A 23,703-nucleotide genomic window follows, 5' to 3' on the forward strand; every position below is an offset into this window, starting at 1 on the left:
CCTAACCGGGCCTCAGTAGCGCTTGGTTTACCCACTTACGCGTTCATATCACCAGCAACCACAACGATATCTGAGATTTTAGCCTGTTGTAGAAGGGCACCTAGAGCGTCATAGAAACTGACCTTGGCAGATTCAGAGCTACAGTCAGTTGGGGCGTAAGCAGAAATAATAAACAAGGTGCGACGAACCTCGCTTCCTCTAGATTCTCTCACCGATGTTGCCAAACGAACCGCACAGAGGCGACTGTCAACGGGTATCCAATCAAGCAGAGACGCTTCCGCTCGTTCGCTCAATACAATACCCACCCCAGCATATTCATTTGAAGTGGCCTCTAACATCACCAGAGGTACGCAGCCAGAACCTAGAAGAGAGCGAGAAGGCAGTCAGTTCGATCACAGTGCTCACGCCTTGCATCCTTGTTTCTGATGGACAACATAAATCATTGCAGAGGGAACCCAGCATATGGGTAAGAGCCACCTACTGACCTGCTTGCTTCAGTGTGCGAACATTAAAGGTGGCTAAATAGACAGGTTTTCAGGGTTTGACTGAACTCGGATATACAGTAGCTGCAGCTGAGTGCGATGCAGAACGAGCAAAACGGTTAGTCCTAGAGCTGGAACCCGCGGAGAAAGTATTTAAATTTGGACTGGAGAGGGTGGAAGACGGAAAACGTGGAAGTGCAAGAAGGAAGGCGTCATCAAAAGCATGTTTTCGTTTATCCGCCCTGCAGTATGCAGCAAGGCGCCCCAGCTGATGGCACCACGCGACGGTAGATGTGGCACGAGAGTATTGTTAATTGTGTTATGGTTGTACGAGGGCTGGGATGCTGTCAGGGCGCCCACGCCCAAACAGGAGGACGATTATGGACCTCAACCAAAGTCTTTGGCTCAATAGTCTGACAGCAAGGCAGCAATGTTGGGCTGGAAATGCAAGTACATTACTATTTTTACGGAACACGTCGCCACACATGATCCAACCTCCAACCCGGAGGGCCAGGAGACTGTTCGTCAAACCTCTGTCCGTGGACCAACCAGGTATGAGAGACTCTGAGTGTCGCGCGGACACCCCCCAGTATAGCTCAATGGGTCGGCGAGGTACACAAACCGCCACACGACCGTAAGGTCCTGTATCATCATGACGGTAACGCTGATGGACGCTAAACTGACCCAGTAATCCGACGGTGCACCAGAGCAGGAAGGTGTATTGGTAATTCAGAAGATGATTGGAAGATCAATCAAGTGGAAAATACTTGAAACCGATTGGGTAGTCATCGTTTTCGAAAAAGTTTGGTGACAAATAGATCTACCGATTGTCACTAAACTTTTTCGAAAGTGATTGGAAGATGTTCTGAAGTTACAGCTTAAAACATACGTATGGAGTTAAGGACAGGAGCAGAGGGAAAACTGAAATCTCATCGAAAGCATTTTGCCCAGCATTTTTACCATTCGCTTCTATTCGCGCTTATAACTGTATAATTGTGCACACCAGTAAAGCAAGACAAATTATTTTTCTCTCCTAAGTGCGACCTACACTCCAAAAACGGTCGAAACCGTTTTTAAGTGCGATGATACAGAAGGAGTCATGAAAACCACAAAATAGTTGAGTCTCGTGCTGCGCGTAGGTGAAGATTAAGAAGAGTCGTTAAGCAGATAAGGCACTTTATCCAAAAAAAGATTGAGCGCAGAATTCGTTTATATATAGCAAGGCGAGCCAAAGCTTCAAGTCAGAAAAAAGGAAGATTCAGGGTGATGAACGCTTTGTCGTTGCGTTGGCTAGCATCAGCATGGATGAGGGGAACAGGAGAATGAGAGGACGATAGCAATGGAACAACCCCGATAGCCTAAAGAGCATGTGGTCACGTTGAGCCATACTATATAGGGACCGTGCACTAGGTCGGATGCAGGATTATCTGACTCGGATCACTCACGTGACATCGTACGATGGGCGGACGATACCGTGGGTCTGAATACCTCCACAGAAAAGCCTTGTATTAGTGACGGAAAATTGCGTTCACTAAATCTGTTTACCTGTTAGAGTGACATTGCTGAAGCCACTGACTAGTGGAAATTTATCTGATTGGCTGGAAGGTATTGGATTTCCTGAATTTCCCAGAGTTCTAAACAGATACAGGCTGTATTACGCTCCGCGTAACCATGGAGTTCAAAGGTAGTAGAATAAAGGAAACCAGGTGTTTGTTCGGAAAACGCTCTTAGTGTAATGAGAAAAAAATTGAGCGAACTGCGTTCATTCATAACAATCACTCCCCACCAGTGTAAACAAAGGATTGGTCATGAAAAATGAAACGGCTCAAAGACAATGAGACTAGTCGTTTTTAACTCCAGCCCTAAATGTCTGTGACATGAACTACCCAAGAAAGTCATCACAAAGGTCACCACTGATCAAAACTTCACTATCATGCAAACATGCTGCTTTACCTAAATCTCACTATGCCTAATTCTCCGTCAGTCAGTAAAATATTCTGGATGGGAACTGATAGCAGGGTAATGACTGGAGTCGGTTAAAATAGTATATCTCAGTGCCCCCAGCCGGTCACAGAGAACAAGTAAACGGAACGGAACTTACAAACCAGCAAGGTTGGCAGAAAGTGCGCTTGGGTCCGAATCCAAATGCACGGAAAATTCGTTGAAGCTGGTCACCGAAAGGTAGCTGCGGACGTAACGAAACCCGAAATCGGTACAACAAAAGATAATGAAGTGGTAACAGTTTAATAGGAATGCGAATGACAATGGCATAGGCGTGTATTATGGCGTCAAGACCCGTCCGCTGGCTTGCGCAATAATAATTTGACAGGAAAATGGAAGTCTTGTTGAATTAGAAGTCAGAACAATTAAACCCGAGCATACAGAAAAGTTGTGCGTTTACACGAAAACAAGCATGTAGGGACTGGTCTTTCAGCGGAGAGGGTAGAACCATCACTCTGAAAGAACTGGGGCAGAGCAAATGAAATTGTCTTTATCACCAGCGCTGTAGCAAACAGACTGTCCAAGTTAGACTTACACACGGTCCGTTTTTTATCTGGAAATGGTGTGACCTTAAACAGACGGCATAGTAAATAAGTTAGCAATTCATGGTCGTATATGGGCTGCCAGGGCACTCAGACTTAGACAGGAGAACGACTAGGGTCCTCAACCAAAGAATTTTGATCAAAAACCTAACTGCAAAGCAGCAGTGGTCGGCGTAGAGACGTTAGAGCAGCTAACTGCGATGCATATTCCAAAATATAAACTGGAGAACCGAAGACTGTTGGTCCCACCTCTACCCAACCTGGTGTGAGAGGTTCTGTGAGTGTTATACATGAGCTGCCCGGTATAGTGAACTATCTTAGGGTGCAACAAGGATCCTGTTATACAAGTACAAGGAAGCAGTTCAAAGTGTAAACGACCGTCTGATTTCTTCGGGAATGTCTGGCGAATGACAGCTTTCTTAACTCTTCCTTTTACATGGGAAAGGTTCCTGATCTATTCATTAAAACCTCCCTATCAATGTCCTACGACGAATAAGTTCACTGATGTCATCTCGCAAAAGCAGGTATCAGAGGTACGTTTAGAGACAATACATCCTTCATTGTGAAGATAGTTTCATACTTCCCTCTGACTGGCTGAATCTAAAGTTCAACCAACAACAATAAATTTATCCAATCTTATAGAAATCAGTCGATATGCTGAATGCTTGGCCACATAAACAAAAGCAGCATATATTTGCTCCTGTAAGGCACTGCTCGCGGGTTAGATCGTTGAATTAGAGGCTATGGGCGGTGCGTCTGAACGAAATTCTGCATCCTCCTGTTCACTTGAGGGTCTGAATTTTTATTTAAAGGCTCAAGGTGTGGTACATAGAATGAACTATTTTCATCGGCTTGGGGAGCCGGGAGATATCACTTACCTGCACAGTTTTTTGTCCACCGATGCCCCTTCCCAAATCCTTCTCACCATACAAGCACACGTTGCTGGATCGTTTGACGACTCATGGGAAACCTATTCTGAATTTAAACGATACCTTTTACTGGCTGTCATCCCCAACAAGAAACAAACATTGAAAATAGGCTTTTTGCCTACCAAGCAGTATTTTGTCAAGGGAACCTCAGCCTGCGTTTTAGAACGGTAGGCAATCGATGGAATGGACAATCTTTTCTTCCACAGAAGCCAGGGACACCTTTCATTCGAAGGAACTACCCTGCGTTCAGCAGTGGTACGGTTGAAAGTACGCCTTTCAGTAGACGGGACTAAGGGCTGTATTTACCTAATCAAACGTAACGACTACACTGATCTCTACACATAACAGATGGCTAGGGGCGCACAGCGTGATCAGTGAGCACAAAAAAGAATAAGCAGAACACCAAGAGACTTAGAATAATATAGAGCACTAGTCATAGACTCGGTGATGGCGGGGTTTTTGCACCAGATAAGGAACAAAACATAAAAGTAGAGAATGCTCGTATTTTGGAGCGAGGGCTATAATCACATCACAGTGGCTGGTGGTCGAGGCACTTGAAATCGCCAAACATCTCAGTGCCAATATAAGAAAGGTGTAGGGATGGTGAACATGTGAAGAGCGATCTTAAATAAGGGATGCGACTGTCAGTAAAGAATCATCAACAGAAGTGGCTTGGATCTGAAGTACATAAACAAGCTGACTGAAGGTTCGCATATTCGCAACACTTACTGACCCATAGAGACTAACGAAAATTACAAATGGCACTCAAGAGGGTCAGCCAATGAACCACCCTAAATCGGGCCAATCACCCAAACCTTACTACACTGGTGTCAAACCCCCAGTCGCAAGACTTGTTGATCCACACTAATCAACCAGGACTTCCATTACCAATTCAGCAGTGATTTGGTGTGCTAGTCGAGGAGGACCTCCATGATGTGGGTCTACCTTAGAACCTGACCGCACTAGTGATCCACTGATTTCGCCTGATGAAGCCTTGTTGTTGAATGCTGTACCGCAATACATCTACTGATTATTTAGTGAAACTTGAATCAACTCCCCGAGCGGTTCTCAACTTTTTCCAACGGATTAGGAAGGAAGCAAATCTACTTGGTGTCCGACGTTATATATAAGAAGGTGTACTTACCCGAATCTCAGATCCACAGCAAGGTCAATGAGCTCCTTAGTCTGAGTGGGGTTCACAGGAAATAGTAAACTGGTTTCCAGGCTCCGAGCCAGGGCGGAAGAAATCAGTTTCGGTGTGCGTACACGCAGAAATCGTAGGGGGCAATCGATAGACAATGCATCAACAGAAAAATGACACATTGGTGGGATAAGATTCCGAGTAGTGATATTCTCCCCAGAAGATGCCGGTTTATTCAACAGAAACTGTGCCCGAAAACTTAAGAGCTTCCCGAATGCCACACTCGGCTTATGCTCAATCACATCAATTATCATTTTCTGGGCTGAAGAAGTGAACTCTTCATTAAGTACCAGCTCATCTTGTGACTTCTGAAACAGCTTTGCGTAAGTAAGATTACATGGACTCATGAACTCACTTCAATCGGCAACAGAATCTCATCTGGTAGATAGCCGAAATTTGAACAAGGCTGAAGAGGATATTCGATTCGATTGACTACCAACTCCACACGGCTTTTCTCGGGTATAACAAATTTGGCGACGAAGTGTGCTTTTCCATTAGACACACCCTGAATCGCCAGTCGCTCTGCCAAACTAAGAACTTTTTTCGGGACGACGACTTGAAAGTGCCTGAAAAACTCCTGGTTAGAGGCCATGCATGCAACTATACAGTACCTAGCTTGCAGGAATGTGCAAGTGAAGGGTGCTCCAACTGGATTACGATCCCACAGTGGGGATTCCATTGGTAATTCACTCCTCTAATCGAGTTATGTACTTACGGAAACTATAAGGCGAAAACAGGCGGGTCATTCAATTAACGAAGTTGTAACTGGAGTACATTAAACCATCCATAACTCAAAGAGACAGGGGGAAGTTGGTACCAAGGACACAATCTGATGCGAAAAAATAGTTGTGAGAGAAGCAGAGTCAACCTTCAAGACGGAGTAGGGACAAACTGAGTTTGGCCAAATGCAGACATGCGGCTGAAAGCTTACTATGGTAAATCCGTTGTCAAACCAATACTCGATTTACTGTTCGGAAACGGTGAGTAAAAACCAAGAGAAAAAGCTAAAAAAAATTCTCAGGACCACATGGCGGCACCCTTCCGGAAGAAAATGCAACTAATAACAACATATGTTGTGCAGGATTGAATCATGTTACTAGCATACATAGAAAGGTCTATCAGATCAACGTAAACTAGTGGAGTGATGTGAGCTTGTTTTATTTCCTAAGCAGTAATTGCCCGACAGCATCTCTCCTATGAAAGTCTATACCAGTGCGGTGGTTACTTGAATAAGGTCAGGCCATCTATACTCGCATGAATTGTGCAATAATGGGAGGCTCCGATAAAAGATGGTACAGTATTACAATGAGGGGGAGGGCAATTGCAAAAACTCAAGCACACAGTGACGAACGTTAGTGTCTTCGGGATCTCGTCATCAGGTCAGTACATATCTAATGGTTAAAATAGGGACGAAAAGTGAAATAAGCACCACGCAAAACGTGGCGGCACGAACGACTGGTTGCCGGCGCCCACACTTCGCATCTAGTTGGGTGCTGTGAGAGTCTAGAAAGCCGATGAGTAGCTTGGCCAGTTGATTCGTGTCACAAGACCAACGCACACGTTCTTACGAAACGTTGTCGACAGCACAGTACCGAGTTTCGCAGACGTATAGCGACTACCTCCGTGCTCCGAACCAACGGTTATCCGAAAACATTCATAACCAAGAATATGTTCGATCACCCTATCCAACCGCTTATCACGACCGTTGAAAAGAAGCCAATATACTTGCGCTTTCCCTGTAAAGGGTTTTACAGCTGAACGATCTATTTAATGCAACTTTGCTTTGATCATGCCACTGTTTGGGTCCGATTATCACCTCGCTTCCTACTAGCACTACGCGTGGCAAAGCAGAAAAACTCATTCATTCTACCGGAACGTTCGCTTACAGACAATGAATATGCGGACGACATTTCTCTGCTTGGTTCAGACCTTTAAAAATGCAAGCCATTTGAAATAGCGTAAATAATTCTGCCAGAGTTTGGTGTGCGCCTCACACCTGCAAAGTGCCGCTACAAGACTGGGTGAGATCAAGGCCAGACCTCGTGCTTGCAGACGAGCCAGTCAATGTGGTAAATGAATTTTTTTACCTGAGCAGTTGTGAAAATTCCGGTGGACTGACTTAAGATGAGGTTACTCCTCGAATCGGAAACGCCAGGGTACCTTTTTTCCAACGCCGATATGACGTCAGTTCGCCTGTCAAGTGCAACACTATGATCCAGAATGCTTTCTGGATCAGAAATGTGGTCTCTAAGCACGGAAGACATACCAATATGACCAGTGGTTGACTACCGGTGCACAACCGGCCCAAGTTTATTAACAGTGGCAGAAATGGCGCAACCCCAGTGACACTCGCATCAAATTTATTACCTGCAGTGCTTAGCTACTCAGTTTTAGAACCTGTCAGGGCTTCCAATGCTCGGTTATCTCGTCCTCCAATGTGCAACTACTTACCCCACTTCCCCAAATCATCGGTGAACAAAACTGTGGAGGCTGCGACCACTGTGCGACAAGTACGCGATTCTTACAGCTGATAACAATGAGGATGAGGATGGCGATGATATCTCGTCCATGTTCTCCCACGCTCCTGTGAACGAAACAGTAGTAGCTAGAACCAATTGCCCACAGTACATGGTTTACAGTTGATAAACTGAGTTTGACCGGAAGTTGTGTTAGATCCGAGTGCAGTCCAACACATTAAGTCAATGCGAGAATATCCAAGAGCCCGGTCGCTTTCGTTGGTTTGAGAACGGATGAGGGCAAAGCAGTATATTCCTGAATCTCAACGGATTGTTACGTTGTACGACTGTGAGCCAAATTTGAAACAGAGTATGGAAGTTGAAAGTAGTAATAAGGTAAAGGGTTGGCCAAAGAAACAGGATTTCAAAACACTTAGTGAGGGACAGAATTGCAGAGTTGTTCGATATATGGCTACCGTGCAGAGGAAGCTTAAGACTAAGGCCATACATGGCAGTTTTTGTAACTTTTATTGATAGATGCTGTGTGACCGGAAGTGTATCCTTCCATGAGCCATATGGTTGGAAGCGAGATGCAATTTCTATCCACTTCAGGAAGATAAACTGTAAACGAAAATTGAGTTGTTCATGGATCTAGCTGGGCACACAGAGTGATAGTCTACAAGGTTGATACTGCCTGGACTACCAGATTCGAATATGCCAATCAACTGGTTGCCCACTGTCGTCCTCAATAAACCGCAAATTAATTCAAGGACGGACGGATGACGCCAAACTTGCTGGGAGGGCACGACAGGCATGTGTGAATAACCCGGTCGAAGGCTTTGGGAGAGGTAGAGAACCATAGAAGTAGCGTGCCAGTGTTCGTGTGCCGCAGCCTTAAACTCGCTGATGACAATCAAATTTAGAACGCGCAACTACCCTTGTACAAACTCACATTGTTCGTGCTGCAGGAGACCTCGCCCGTGACCGTGACGCCCAATTAAATTCTCAACGGTTTGTTCAAGCACCTTCACAGTGACTGCAGTCAACGACGATAGTACCATGGATAAATTCGATTTTATTTTTATAAAACGGCCTGATTTTTCATCTGACCCACTCCTGTCAGTCTTTCACAGTCCACCAACGTCTTGTTCGCAGTGATGGGATAAGCTTAATTTGGAGTTGAGGTAGACGGGGGCGTAGTTCATTTGAGCTGCTTGCGTTCCGCGTCGGCGTCATCAATCACCCAGCTGGGCATCCAGGTAGGATTATTCGCCCCGGGAGTTGTTCGTTTTTTTTCATTATAGTGTTCAACTGTACTTTGAAATGCGCCCGCAACTTGGCTTCGATGACCCATGGTGAATTATGTTTTGCTTACTCTTTTTGACAAATGACACAGACGGAAGCCCACCGTTTGGCCTCACCTGTAAATTGTAACGACGATAAAACATGCTATTCTTACCAACCACCACGAACAAATGCCGTATAGATCGATACAATCTAACATTCAATATCCTTAGACCAGAATTAGGTCATTTATGACAATGCAGACAAACGAGAATAATCTATTATGGCCATGTTCAAGATGGTCATGGTAGCGCAGGGTAAGTGGCTTACTGGTTTCCAGACTTCGAATAGGCATGCGAAAAATTTCCCTAGCGTACATAAGTAGCGCTGAACATCGGTTGGAAAGAGGATTTTAACAACTTCCTCTGATCATGCGGGAAATCATCGTCTCAAGGTCCAGAGCTGGGGAAGGATTGACGTCCTGATATCCACTGTTTTCTCGTTGTCACGCCCAATCGAACTATCGCACAAAATGGAGATATTTTGTGTGAATTATCGATCACTTGGGATGCGCTGACTGTCGACCGGGCCCGAACCACAGGAAGCAGCTGTAACATCCTTTCGGTGCCTAACTGCCACGCCACTAAAAGGAAGCACGACGGCCGGGACACTGTTGTGCTGTCCAAGCCTAGATGGAGAAATTCGAGGCGGAGGTTAGGTTCGAACCATGGACTTTCCGGTCAGTAAGTTTGCGCTCTAACCATTTAATCACCTCGCCAGATCCAACGGTAATAAGCCTCCTGTTCGCATAGGGTTTGTATAGTTTCCATCATTCATTGGGAAACTGCATCCATCTCCCACAGAGGCCCTGCACTGTCATCAGAAGTAAACATTTCTCTGCATACTTTCAGCTCTGCGGTGAAGAGTATTCACGAAACGAATAGTAGGGAATCCAGTACTATTACGATCGTATCGATCCTCCTGTTGTAGCTAACCTCCAGGAACTTAGGTTCCGCTGAAATCAAGGGAGTAGAACTCATCTTCGTGGACGTCCAGCACTCAAAGTTGACGCACCTATGGAATCGAACAGGTAACGTGTGACGTAAGTTGTAACTGGTTCGTGTGGCTATCACCCGCTGGTAAATCCATGTTGGTGAAACAGGTCTGCAAACTATTCACCTCTTAGTACATGCATAACTGCCACGTTATCAGTGACCAGTATGAGCATGTCATTCTCCTTACGAATCCTGTGGACATAAGCGCACACATAGCGTACGCTAGGTGTAAAACACTAGTGTAAAACGTTGTACACTTCCAGATTTCTGCAACGGAGACGTGTTGGATATCCTCAAGGCTGTACTCTGACTCTTAGCTGCCTGTAAGCGTCAGCAGAACAGACGTTTTCGTTTCCGTATCGGTCTTCTATTGACTCATATTCATCGGCGTACTCAAAGCGATTTGATGTTAGCCTCAGGACCGATGCACTCTACCCACGAACCACAGTGTACAATTGGAAAAGAGTACCTTCGTGGAGGTTGAGTAGGAGCAGGCAGCAATAAATACTACGAGATTATATGGTTTTCCTCCTAATGACCGGTCCGACCGCAAATGACCTTCACAACTAAAATTCGAGCGCGTATCGCAAGTAAATAAGATGTTAGTGCAGTCAAACGACTCAAGGATTAATGCACAGGGTAGAGGGATTTCGGTCTGGACCGCGCTACTAAATTTTCAAGGCCAATGGGGGCTCTATGTTAGGATGGTATAAAAACCGGTGTGAAGCTACAAATGATCATTCCTCGCTTGTTCAGCTTGCATTCCGGGTGTCTGCGGTATGCCAAAGCTACTAGTACGGTGTCAAACACGGTACAGCTGGGGCTCATTAAGCCCAAGACAAGTATCTCATTCACTAGATTTTTTAGTGTTATGTCTTGCAAGCTCACAGAATATATCTCTGGATGAACGTGACACAACTAGGCAGATCTTCCCGGTCGGGAGTGCGGTTCCTTCGTGGAATTCGAGTCCAAACCGTGAGAATTGCAACGGGAAAAAGGCACGTGTTACCCCCGCCGATGAAATTTATTTGCAGCAAAATATGAACGGAATGTGGGTTGATTACTTGCACCAGCCGTCGATTATGCGTTTCTGGTATACAAATGTTTGCGTGCGCGTCCACAATGGGACGCTAATAAAGAGGGTCCTCGGCATGTTGATAGTTGTCTGTGTAATCATCCAACTTATGTTTAGGTATGCTGACCTGACTGTCGGTCCTGACGTGTGGTTCACCCTGACGGTTGTTTAGCGTTGGTCAGTTTCAACACGCAACATTCGCATGACCTGATTAGGTCTCACTGGCAAGTGTATGCTGCAAACCGGTATCTAGCTGTAACATCCTTTCGGTGCCTAACTGCCACGCCACTAAAAGGAAGCACGACGGCCGGGACACTGTTGTGCTGTCCAAGCCTAGATGGAGAAATTCGAGGCGGAGGTTAGGTTCGAACCATGGACTTTCCGGTCAGTAAGTTTGCGCTCTAACCATTTAATCACCTCGCCAGATCCAACGGTAATAAGCCTCCTGTTCGCATAGGGTTTGTATAGTTTCCATCATTCATTGGGAAACTGCATCTGTACCCCACAGAGGCCCTGCACTGTCATCAGAAGTAAACATTTCTCTGCATACTTTCAGCTCTGCGGTGAAGAGTATTCACGAAACGAATAGTAGGGAATCCAGTACTATTACGATCGTATCGATCCTCCTGTTGTAGCTAACCTCCAGGAACTTAGGTTCCGCTGAAATCAAGGGAGTAGAACTCATCTTCGTGGACGTCCAGCACTCAAAGTTGACGCACCTATGGAATCGAACAGGTAACGTGTGACGTAAGTTGTAACTGGTTCGTGTGGCTATCACCCGCTGGTAAATCCATGTTGGTGAAACAGGTCTGCAAACTATTCACCTCTTAGTACATGCATAACTGCCACGTTATCAGTGACCAGTATGAGCATGTCATTCTCCTTACGAATCCTGTGGACATAAGCGCACACATAGCGTACGCTAGGTGTAAAACACTAGTGTAAAACGTTGTACACTTCCAGATTTCTGCAACGGAGACGTGTTGGATATCCTCAAGGCTGTACTCTGACTCTTAGCTGCCTGTAAGCGTCAGCAGAACAGACGTTTTCGTTTCCGTATCGGTCTTCTATTGACTCATATTCATCGGCGTACTCAAAGCGATTTGATGTTAGCCTCAGGACCGATGCACTCTACCCACGAACCACAGTGTACAATTGGAAAAGAGTACCTTCGTGGAGGTTGAGTAGGAGCAGGCAGCAATAAATACTACGAGATTATATGGTTTTCCTCCTAATGACCGGTCCGACCGCAAATGACCTTCACAACTAAAATTCGAGCGCGTATCGCAAGTAAATAAGATGTTAGTGCAGTCAAACGACTCAAGGATTAATGCACAGGGTAGAGGGATTTCGGTCTGGACCGCGCTACTAAATTTTCAAGGCCAATGGGGGCTCTATGTTAGGATGGTATAAAAACCGGTGTGAAGCTACAAATGATCATTCCTCGCTTGTTCAGCTTGCATTCCGGGTGTCTGCGGTATGCCAAAGCTACTAGTACGGTGTCAAACACGGTACAGCTGGGGCTCATTAAGCCCAAGACAAGTATCTCATTCACTAGATTTTTTAGTGTTATGTCTTGCAAGCTCACAGAATATATCTCTGGATGAACGTGACACAACTAGGCAGATCTTCCCGGTCGGGAGTGCGGTTCCTTCGTGGAATTCGAGTCCAAACCGTGAGAATTGCAACGGGAAAAAGGCACGTGTTACCCCCGCCGATGAAATTTATTTGCAGCAAAATATGAACGGAATGTGGGTTGATTACTTGCACCAGCCGTCGATTATGCGTTTCTGGTATACAAATGTTTGCGTGCGCGTCCACAATGGGACGCTAATAAAGAGGGTCCTCGGCATGTTGATAGTTGTCTGTGTAATCATCCAACTTATGTTTAGGTATGCTGACCTGACTGTCGGTCCTGACGTGTGGTTCACCCTGACGGTTGTTTAGCGTTGGTCAGTTTCAACACGCAACATTCGCATGACCTGATTAGGTCTCACTGGCAAGTGTATGCTGCAAACCGGTATCTAAACACCCAGCATGTATGTGTAGTGTTTCGTTTGTTGAGGTCTTCCATGGAAATCCACGACTTAACACGTAATGATATGCGGGTCCTGCACAATAAGCATCGCCACTTGAATGAGCCTGTTTGTGATCTTCAGGGTATCCGAGAGACGTTGCGCCCATTTCGACCCATGGCTGTGTCTGTTTTGGGTGATGGTGGTTTCAATGTCTTGTTGTTTACTTCTTTGCGCCTGCGCGTTCGTTTGCGGAGCATGGTGATGTAATTCAAGCAGATTTGACGTAGCAGTGCAACAGAGGTGGTCACCACCCGTGGTATATGGTAATCGCCTATTGTAATGGTGTTGATCGTAGTGGGTTCAACCCGTTTATCCAAAATGAGTCACAGGAATTTTACGTTATTTCTGTGGAACACTTTGTGAGAATGATGCTTTTTTCTTTTCATATGCTACAAAGCTTAAAAGCTAGAATTAACAAGCTTAAGGAAGTGACTCAATCGGATAAAAAAATTTTGTTTGCCTGGTCCGGTAAAGTGGTGCACTGTAGAGAAGTGAACTAGTTTGAGGTTTATGGCGCGCCTATCATAAGCCGGGATCAGGAGTGCTGACCGTACCTCGGCGAGCATTAGTTATCTGACCGCGACGATGCATGCTCGGAAACATGCTATGACACCTGATTAATAAACGATTAGCCGGGTCGTATCTGCCAACTGGTATACTAAAAGGAAATCTGCCTGAGTCTTCGTCGTTGCACATGTGTTTTCAGGCCATTGTCAAAAGGAATGAGCAATTAGAAATCAAACAAAGAAGACACGTAGGCGTATGCGGTATCTGCCGCTAATCTGAAAGTGCCTGTGAAGAGTCGATCATCGACTGGGTGCGAAGCGAACACTGTCATATATTGCTGAATTGCAATTTCACTGGGAACTCCCCGGACAGACCAACGATCAGCATCACCGGATTTCGAGATGAGTTCCATAAGTGAATGCGCTAAATAGGACGAAGGTAAATTTTGTTTATTAGTTAAGTTCATAGTTCAGTTGGGGTTTTGCGGCACATGTACTTTGTTCATATTCACAACGCTCTTTTGAACGGTCGTCCTCCTATTCTGGCTTAAGTATTCTGGTGAGTCCACACCGAAGGGAAGCACTGAACTCGAGCTTTACTCTCATTACAGCTGATCAGCAGTGCGTATCCGACGGCTGTGTCGGGATCTGGACCCTGGACACCTGACATGTGAGGCGAGCGTGCTATCACTACTCCACCAACGCACGCTGGAAGCACCCGAACTTTCACGTCTAAACAGGCAAACGCTTTCATGTTTGAGTGATTTGATTAGTGTGCCAAGCCAATCAAACGACGACCAAGTAAGCGTCCTGGTTGTGACGATTGATTTGCTCGCCAGTCAGTGGTTCCCAGTGTGGACTCACTAGAACAGGACACACCAGAACAGGAGGACGATCGTACAATGAGAGTGGTGTGAATATGAATAAGGTGATGTTTGTTAACTGTCTTGCCTTGTTGGATGTATGTGGCGGTTAGGTTTTCTGCCGTAAAATCCTTCACCTCCTCAAAGTAGTGTGGCAGCGGCAACTAGTATACCCCTACCATGCAGGCTGGGCAAATTATTTCCCCCTTATTTCAGGTACAACAACGGAACACTTCTTGATTTTTCTGTAATTTGCTTGCACTCGGCCATGATAAAATTATGTTTCCAAACAAACGGCCTCATAGATTCTGACTACGGAAGCATCACAGCAATCAGAACATCTAGGCCGGGCGTTGAAGGTAACCTTGCGTGAGGGATAAAAGTTGATATAAAGTTGCTATAAAAAATGAAACTTATTCAGGCGGAACATTTTGGGACACTGATACACCGTAGGCTTGAGATCTTGTCTGTTGTTAAGTAAATGACATGTAGAAGCTACGATGCGCAGAAGCCACTATATTGTAGTCATCATGCATTTAACGAACACTCCATGAAAGCAAGTGGTGAGAGTGATTGTCTGAAGATGGGGGTTCACGGCCATATATGTGGACGAAAACTAGAAAAAAAATGCTTACCAGCCGAAACCTAGTTAGCATGGTGGCTCACCAAAAGTCATGACACAAATAAACATGCATAGCAGGCACTGTTCACTACACACGTCAGCAGTTGCTTCTCATTCATCGTGGTTCTCAAATGATTGATTAGACTCCCCTAATGTCCACGAAAATTTTGCGGTTAAGGGTGAACTATCAGAAATTGAATATGGGTTGGCTGCGTAAGATGCACCGATAGTTCCATTGTTAGAAAACAGAGTTGGGGCAATCATGATAATACCGGCTCTTGTACCTACTGAACACAATTCGCACAACGCATGGCCTTCGAGGTTTGAACTTAGGCTAGCGCACACAATTATGCGTATGCAAATCGTTTCTATCAAACGACTGACCGTAGTATAACCATCCGACGACGCTGAGTGAAAACGGTACGCACACAATAACTACTTATTCTGGGCTGTTCTAATTTCTCACTTTTGTTAGCGACATTAAACACTAAAAACACTGTCCTTTGGAGATATAGTTACCTTTAAGGGTAACATAGACGACTACATTTGTCGCACGCAGGTTATGTTAAACTAATAAGAATTGCACATCATTTGCCTTCGTTACATTTTGGAGAACTGTTAACGTTGTAAATCTTTATCAGATCCACCCCGATTATAATCATATGCTTCGTTCAAGAGGGTCAGTCATGAGGCATCTAATCCGCCATGGTACCAGTTTCTGAATGATTCCGCCATGTACTTTTCCGTCAACCAGAATGATGATGGCACCGCAAGACGCGTGATCACTCGATCCGATCGGGTACTCAATACCCGCACAATGTTCTCAGCTTCAAAACCTATATAAGTGGAGTAAAACCTTCTAAGACAAAATGTTGCATTTTGTTAAGTATGTTGTCGAACCAAAAAACATTTTAATCCACGTTCGTATTTTTGCAGCTCACCAAATTTCACTTCTTACTGTAGAAACCATGTCTCTGGCTGAAAAGTCTTGTGGGACAATTTCCAAGCATCGCTGGGGCCCCGGGGTGCCTAAATGAGGCTTGAAAGTTTTGACTGGCACACTCGACTCGATTACCTGATTGCTTTATCCCATCAGTGGCACGTCATAACTTTCGAAAATCCGATTCTATTGTGCAAATACTGGGCGCCGTCTGATCGCAAGTGACCTTCACAACTAAAATTAGAGCGCGTATCGCAACTAAATAGGATGTTGGTGCAGTCAAACGATTCATGGGTTGATGCAAAGGGTCGGTTGTTTCATCCAGGCTTCTCGGGAACATTTTGTCGTCCAGTGGCTTCCGTTACCTCAAAGGCACAATTGCAAAAAGGATGTGGTACTACACTTTAATTTTGCAGCGCGAGTACTCAACTAAAATGGCGTCCGAATTGCTTTGAAACGACATACACCGTGAACAATCGCTGAGGAAGGATATTTCAAGCACCGAATATACAAATGATAAAATCGTTGTCCAATGAAGGTGTGCAATCTAAGCCCTAATCTTTCCAACATGTCCCCACAGTGTGTAAGATGGATTAACAGCGAGAAAAATTGTTGGCTGAACCTTGTTCAAGCAGGCTAAAGTACGTACCAAGTCTCCATTTGTACGGAGATGGATAGAATGACCTCGGCAAGTGGGAAAAGTGAACAGAGCTTCCAAGCAGAATTGGGAGGAAGATGAGTGTCTTATCCACGGATTACCACAATCGACAGCAAATGTAACATAGTGGTAGCGGAAAATATGGAGGCCACGTCCGGGCTATATAAAAAAATTTCCGGAGGACCACAGATCAGTATAGTGCACTAATAACTGCAGGTTATGCAGCGAAAAGACCCCCACTAGGTGTCTTTTGCCATCTAGCTGGTTTAGTGGAATGCGGACGTTGCGCTTCGCACCAGTGGATACGTGGAGGCAACAGGCTCGATTAAGTTGTCACTAGAAATTGGGGATGTGCTATAAAAGCATGAGTGACCTAAACTAACGGTAGTTTAAACACTGAAAACACGGACACTGTAAGCGTGAATTCGCAGAAGCTGTGGACTTTAGAGACCATACGCGACAAGTTCGCGGGAATCCGTTGAAAACATGTTTGCATATCCGGGCTTGTAGCGGTGAGCAAGTGTCAGGTGTTTTGAATAGTGAGGAGTAGTACAGGCAAAAGTTTGGGTGTTTTGGCCTTTTCAAAGGGACAACTCCACGCGTGCAGACCGGCGACCAACCACCGCTCAATGAGGAAGCCAGCGAACAGGTAGGCACTGGGGCTTAGTGAAGGGAGGTAGGAGAGAAGTCCCTTCTTGGATGAAAAAAATCAAGACAAGAAAGTAAAGTGGAAAAGCATAACGGGATAATATACGAGAAAATAACTCAGAGAGCGTTGTGAAATTATGCTTTGTGGTATTAGCTCACGCCCTGGACCTAAATTGCCTGCATTGAGTGGAGGTAAGAACAAACCAGAGGGCTTTAAGCCTTCACGCAAATTAGTTGGTTATACTCCAATGAACCTGCACCTCATACCATGCCCCAACTACTGGTCACTCTGCACTTATGATCTCGGCTTGAATCCTTATTTGTCGTCTCCACAAAACGTAGTAGGAGTCGCTAACCTACGCCCAATTCACCCTACTGCCCCTATTCTAGAGGCTCACATCAGAATGCATTTCCCCTTTTATCATACGATTTACACGGGTAGAATTCCTCTAACCATGTTTCGTACTCCACACATTACAACCCGCAGAATAATACGTAAAGACGCGTTCTATCGTGTGGCTACCAAAGCGCGATGTTAGCTGCAAGGGTTTCAGCCAACAGGAGCCAATTAAAACTTCGCGGAAAACGAAGATGATTTCAGGGAATTTCCAATTTCTTCCAGTTCAGACACCCGAGGCAAACGCTTATCTGTGGGTCTGAACTTACGTCACATGGCATGCCAACCCCCAAAATCAGGTTTATGAAAGGCCCGTTCGACAGCGTTTGCAGATTAACCTGCGGTGTCTGCGTGCTGCACAGGACGACCCTGTCTGTCCACACCAATTTGTCGGCCATAGAATTAATGCAGGCTCATTCAAAGTGTACTAAAAGGACAACACTCGACCGCATGACACATTATTGTTGGCTGTCCCAATTACAAAACTACGCATCTCATCTTAGGCACTACAACCACGTGTTCCAGAGGATTTACTTTCAGTCAGGTGAAATCGATTGTCCTAATTATATTTAGTTAGAAATTGGAAGGCAGCTGTGAGCTGCATAACGTTTTTTCCGCGCAGATATTCCTGAAAGGATGAGGCCAAAAAACCCAAATAAAAACGTCTGGGCGCTAATTCCTCACGAAGGAAGTAATATATAATACAGAGAAGGGTGAAGCTGGATTATGCAGATTTCAGCCAGCGAGCGCAATGAAATGATTAACGGCAATCTTATATTCCATTTTATCAAATCAACATCGTTGGTGTTTAAGTGAACGTAGGTAAAAAAGGTAACTGGCTTCTGACACTTAAATGGGTGTGTATCCGCTTCTATTCAATTGACATGCAGGCCATCTGAAGTAGAAAAACAATTCATCACTCCTGACAACGAAATACAGGCAAAAGATAGCTTTACTTTCGCCTAATTTTCAAAAATAGACGAAATAGCTTGTGGATGATTTTCGAGGCTCACAGCTTACATCGACGTGCAAAGTTTTACAACTTTTTTTGTTGAAATTGAGCTAATCCAAGCCCACTTCATCAGCCAGACATACCATGCACCTTCCTTCTCGTTCCTCGAAGTGATCACATATATATAAAATGTAATGATCTTATTACCCCCCGAATACGGGCAGTCATGGCTAGCGCCTGTTGACAGATTTGCCATACACCATTTGTTGCTTGAGGAAAACGGAAGTAACTTAGTGACTGGGAAACCATGCTCTATTCACTTTACATAAGGGTTTTCGGTTGATCTACTGTCCCTATCCACCTTATTGGAAGTTCTCACTCAACCAATTATTATTTGTCTACTGTCTTTCTTCAACCTCCCGTTTGCACAACGGAGACGCTCTGATTCGAAGCTTGAGCTGATATAAAAACCAATAAAGCCTTCTGCCTTGCAGTGTCATCGCTCGTACCAGGTATTCAAATGGCTAACCTCCGGTTCAATATCTCCATGACGAAGTCCTCACCTTTCAAAAACTGATTCACCACTCCCACCGTCGCTTTACGCCTTATGATCACCTGACGCCCAGTGCAAGCGAGAAAAAACTCCCACAACCAATAGTGGTATCTTGCATCAAAATCTGGATCCACTGCGTACTCGCCGAGCAGAGTACCACTAATAGTGATTTGTAATGTACTCACAACACAACAACAGCATTAAGTGGTTCTTCGTTTCTACCTCAGCCCGAAAATTTCCCATCTTGCAAGTTTATTTAGCTTGCCGTCACCCCCTTTCAGGTATTTTTTTATATTGAATTAGCTTGCCCCCCTTTCAGGTATTTTTTTATATTGAAAACCGGTTTATCTTATACCTCCCGGAATTCACCAGACGCTGCTGATCTCATTTAATTCTCTCCTCATTCCATTCTCTTCATAAAATTCGAACATCGACAGAAACTGCCTTAAACGCCTAATATTACCGTCGTTCCTCAATTATGACTAGTCCTTGATTTACACCTACATGGTTCTCCACCTAAAGCAAAACTGCCTGACTTACCAATAACCGACCTTTTCCTGCGTCATTCCGCTTGTCCAAGACAGATCCAGTCATCACATAAACGCCTATTACAGGGTTGTCCAGAAACCGAAGCATATCAGTGCAGTGAGAGTACGGCAGTGCCGTATGCAGCCTAGTGACACTCTTGAAAATGTTTTATTCTAACTATCGACTATCACCTCCCACCTACGCCGGCCTACAGTTCCGGTTGCCAACAAATAGCTTACTAGGCCCAAACCACTTTTGTAACAAGCCTCCAACTAAGCCTATAACTCTCCAAAACTTTTGCTCTGATTTAACTGACCTGGTTTTCCGCTGCAATCTAAGTTCACCTTTTCCACAAATTCCACGATTTCATTTGCAGTCTTTGTTCGGCGCTATGCATTTGCACTATCTTCTAGCTGAAAGAAGTCGGTACACCCGACTTTCCTACAATAGCGGCACAAATTAGTCTTCTTAGATTTCATGTGAGCCATATTTATGAGATGAAACTTGCCATTGGTCTCCAACTCAAATTTCCCTACCTTCTTTTTTGCTTTTTGTGACCTTGGCCATTTATTTAACCTCCAAGGACATTCACGGCCAGCAACGATTTTTCAGTTTTAGTTCAAGTTTACCGGCTTCATCACTGAACTAGTCGTACCATGCTCCATTGTCCTAGTTTTTTGTTTTTTTTTACAACTCTGATGACTTTTGGCGTGATAAACGTGCCTCGGCTGTTGTGCCTTCCTCCCCGTTGTATTGTTTTCCGCCGCATTCATATTGTGACGTGCCTCAGTTGTGATCGTGCCTCAGTTGGCATGTTCCATGTCAGGTGAGGAACAAACCCATTATCATCACTACAATCCTGTTAAAAATTCTGCATTCCGCTCTTGTGGGTTCTCACAATTTTCTGTGCAGGTTTGAGATCAAAGCTGTATGACGAAGGCGTGCGGTGAGAGTAAAAGTGCCTGTGGAGAAGGAGCAAAGTTCGTCAGTTCCGAAATAATTTTTTGATGACGGTGGCGTAACGTTTACGGAGCTACGTCCCGCGCACTTATCTCTTTGAACTACTTAGGCTGCTGGATTGAAGACATTTTTTACTTCGGGATATCTGCAATACATCTACTCTCTCCACATATAAACTACTACCTCCTTTATGAAGCGCAACTTTTGGAGTCAGTTTGTAAGCCAAGGTCACGTTTTCATGCAATCAGGTAGTAACCATCCACCACAAAGTGGCTGCTCTGAAGCTCTACATATGTTTGGTGTGGCAAAAACCGTTGCTGACATTCACAGTCCTTACGCTCCAAATGGGCGGTCCGTAATGACTGCTGTCACACGGGCTGACTCCTGTATCAGGTTTTTCACAACCCTCATGGAGACAAGGGTTATTTGGCCGAAAGTCATAAAAATTCACCGCACGAAAAGCTATACTTCAATAAGGATGACCAAATAACCAATGGTGTAATAAGAAGCTGCATGCTTGGTACCCTCGCCGACAGTGGGCGGCTTTCCAGCTGCCTACAAGACGGTTACATTTTTGTCAATAGTTCAAGCCCCGGGCGAATATATGACAAAAACGTTAATCGGCTTGTGGTGCTCTGTTCCAAGATTCTACTGACTTTGAACTTATGATCAACTAGCCGAGTGTGTAACCATCTGGAACTAATGTCTCACTCACAATGCTAATCAGGTCCAGAGGTTGTCAAAGATCGGCTAGAAGTTAGTGACGCCGGTGAACTCACAAGCCCTACCAACGATACACTAGGCCGCCAAAGGCGACTGTGAGGCTGCCGGAAGACCCCGTTGGTACATGCATCCCTAAAGCTCGGAGTCGCTCAGCTTTCGAAGTCCACATTCATTTTCTGGCAATTAACCAAGCGTGCAAATGCCTTGTCATCATTTTGAATGATGTTGTGAACTGTCCATTTTTCCACAGCTGCGACTTTTTAGCAGCGGCAAAGGGGATTTTGATGAAGTTGCGTGACTTACACATGTGCATACTAGATCTAGGAATGGATACTAGTTAAGTCGGATGGGTTTCGTCATCAACGACTTATGTGCACCAGATTCAGCGCCGTTGTTAGATGTAATTTTGGTGCATTTTACACAAAGATCGACACCCATCAGACATACCGCTGGTTTAGTGATCGAGGTGAATGCTGTTGATACTGCTCCCAAGGGCGCCACTGAACCCGGCCGACGGTCCTTCCTTCAAGGTGCGGTTGAACAAGCCTTGCTTCAGCTATTAACGCGCAACCGAATCCAGGAAACCAGCAGCCGGCATATTTTTCGAAGGGCTTTGTGGCCTTAAAAATCGGGGATGCACCTTGAATGTAGGCCCGCTGAGTCAATTTTCGGAGCATCCCCGGAAACTTGTGTGGGTTCACTTGATACATTCACGCAGACAAGTGCTTCTTCACAACTGTACGTTTCAGTGGATAAAAAAATGCTTATCTTCACAGATAACCTACTGTATGCACCTAGAACATTGGCTTAACGCAGTTGCCGTCGTCCACAAACGTGTATCACCTGGCCGGCCTAATTGTCTCACCCGGTAAAGCATTTTTGTGCAACCACTCTTATTTTTCCGGCTTCACAGTGCTTGCATTGAAGGTTTAGCTAGTTGAAAGCGACAAAAAGCAGTGTTCTAAAAAACAAAAATCATTAAAACTTTCGTTAAAAGAACACCTGGTGGGTAGCATTTGTCGTCTCCGACTCTGAGGCATCCAGGGCTTTGGTCAAAGGACCTGGGGCCCAGCAATGAATGCCAGGCAATACCTAGACTCCTCGAGTTTGTGCTTACATCAAAATAAGTTAATTGAACTCAACATCCGTTTTGCTTCCTTTCCATTCGTTCGGCACACAAGAGAATCCGGGAATGAGTAAACTCAGGTTCGGGTGCATGGTCCTTAACCTGGCAACTTACTATCAGCAACTACGGGTTACTGAGAGATTGGCGTTTTGTGCCAGTGGCATTAGTAAATCCTAAGTTGATACAAACGACCTAGAAAGAACTAAATGAAAGTCTTAAAATAGTCTCTACATCGCCCAGGGTATATATGGCGAAGTTGTAGCTAACATCATTGGTCCTAATAGCACAACATGGACTGGAACGTTTGTCTGCGAGCCTGAACGATAGGCTATGCTGAGTTTTCTGGCCGGTATGCTCAAGCCATGTATCCGAACTCCTGACGTGGACCGTTGACAGGCAGTCTGCAGCGACCTCGTCTTACGTAACTTATTGAGGTATCCCCACAACATTCTTAAACTGTACGGATGCACAAAACATGTGTCTGCTCCTCTGTCGGTCTCTGCAAAGAGATATTAGGGTTACTTAACCCGTTACACAGTGTCACGCCGTCAGTCTATTGGGAATATCACCGATACGGCGCAGACAGTTCCAAAGGGCTGCCTCAGAAAAAAACGCCTTACTTTTGTTCCCATAGAGGTTTTTGCTACGCATGTGGAACCTTAGAATTTCAGGGCAGTGTTCGATGGACCCTGGGAAAGTTACCGGGTGAGTTATAAACAGCAGCGTAGATCCTATGAGTTGCAGCAGGTGGAGTCTGTCACAAACTTCCAATAAAGTTGATATGGCTGCCGTTGCACGGCTGAATCAGCTTAAATTCGCGCTGATGTAAGACAGCAACACCGCGGCAGTACCGTGCTAGTACGGTTTACAATGTCGGAGTCAGTGGTGGGTTTTCTCACAGACGTACACCATGGATGGCCATTCTTTGGTCAGGCTCAGACATAGCAACTGACATTTAGATAAACTACATTTGCGAAAATGCGTAAGACCATTTCACGGAAACAAAAGACAAATTACTAACTATTTAGAGAGCTTCGCCATAAAATTCCTGTTCAGTGACGCAGTCAAATACGAGGAGTGAGCAATTCAAGTCGGAATTCAAGATTCCCTGGCGCCAAACACAC

General features: G+C 45.1%; 1 protein-coding gene across 1 annotated transcript; it reads right to left on the bottom strand.

Moving 5' to 3' along the window:
- Positions 1–534: 534 nt before the first annotated feature.
- Positions 535–9,732, bottom strand: T265_01571 (hypothetical protein; the record flags this gene model as incomplete). The annotated part of the gene is made up of 7 exons (XM_009165630.1): positions 535–750; positions 1,066–1,156; positions 2,584–2,667; positions 5,099–5,463; positions 5,511–5,677; positions 9,459–9,583; positions 9,668–9,732. The coding sequence occupies 7 exons, from the start codon at positions 9,730–9,732 to the stop codon at positions 535–537; spliced, it is 1,113 nt and encodes a 370-aa protein (XP_009163894.1).
- Between the last annotated feature and the right edge of the window lie 13,971 nt (positions 9,733–23,703).

The sequence above is a fragment of the Opisthorchis viverrini genome, assembly GCF_000715545.1.
Source record: "Opisthorchis viverrini unplaced genomic scaffold opera_v5_17, whole genome shotgun sequence".
Taxonomy (NCBI): domain Eukaryota; kingdom Metazoa; phylum Platyhelminthes; class Trematoda; order Opisthorchiida; family Opisthorchiidae; genus Opisthorchis; species Opisthorchis viverrini.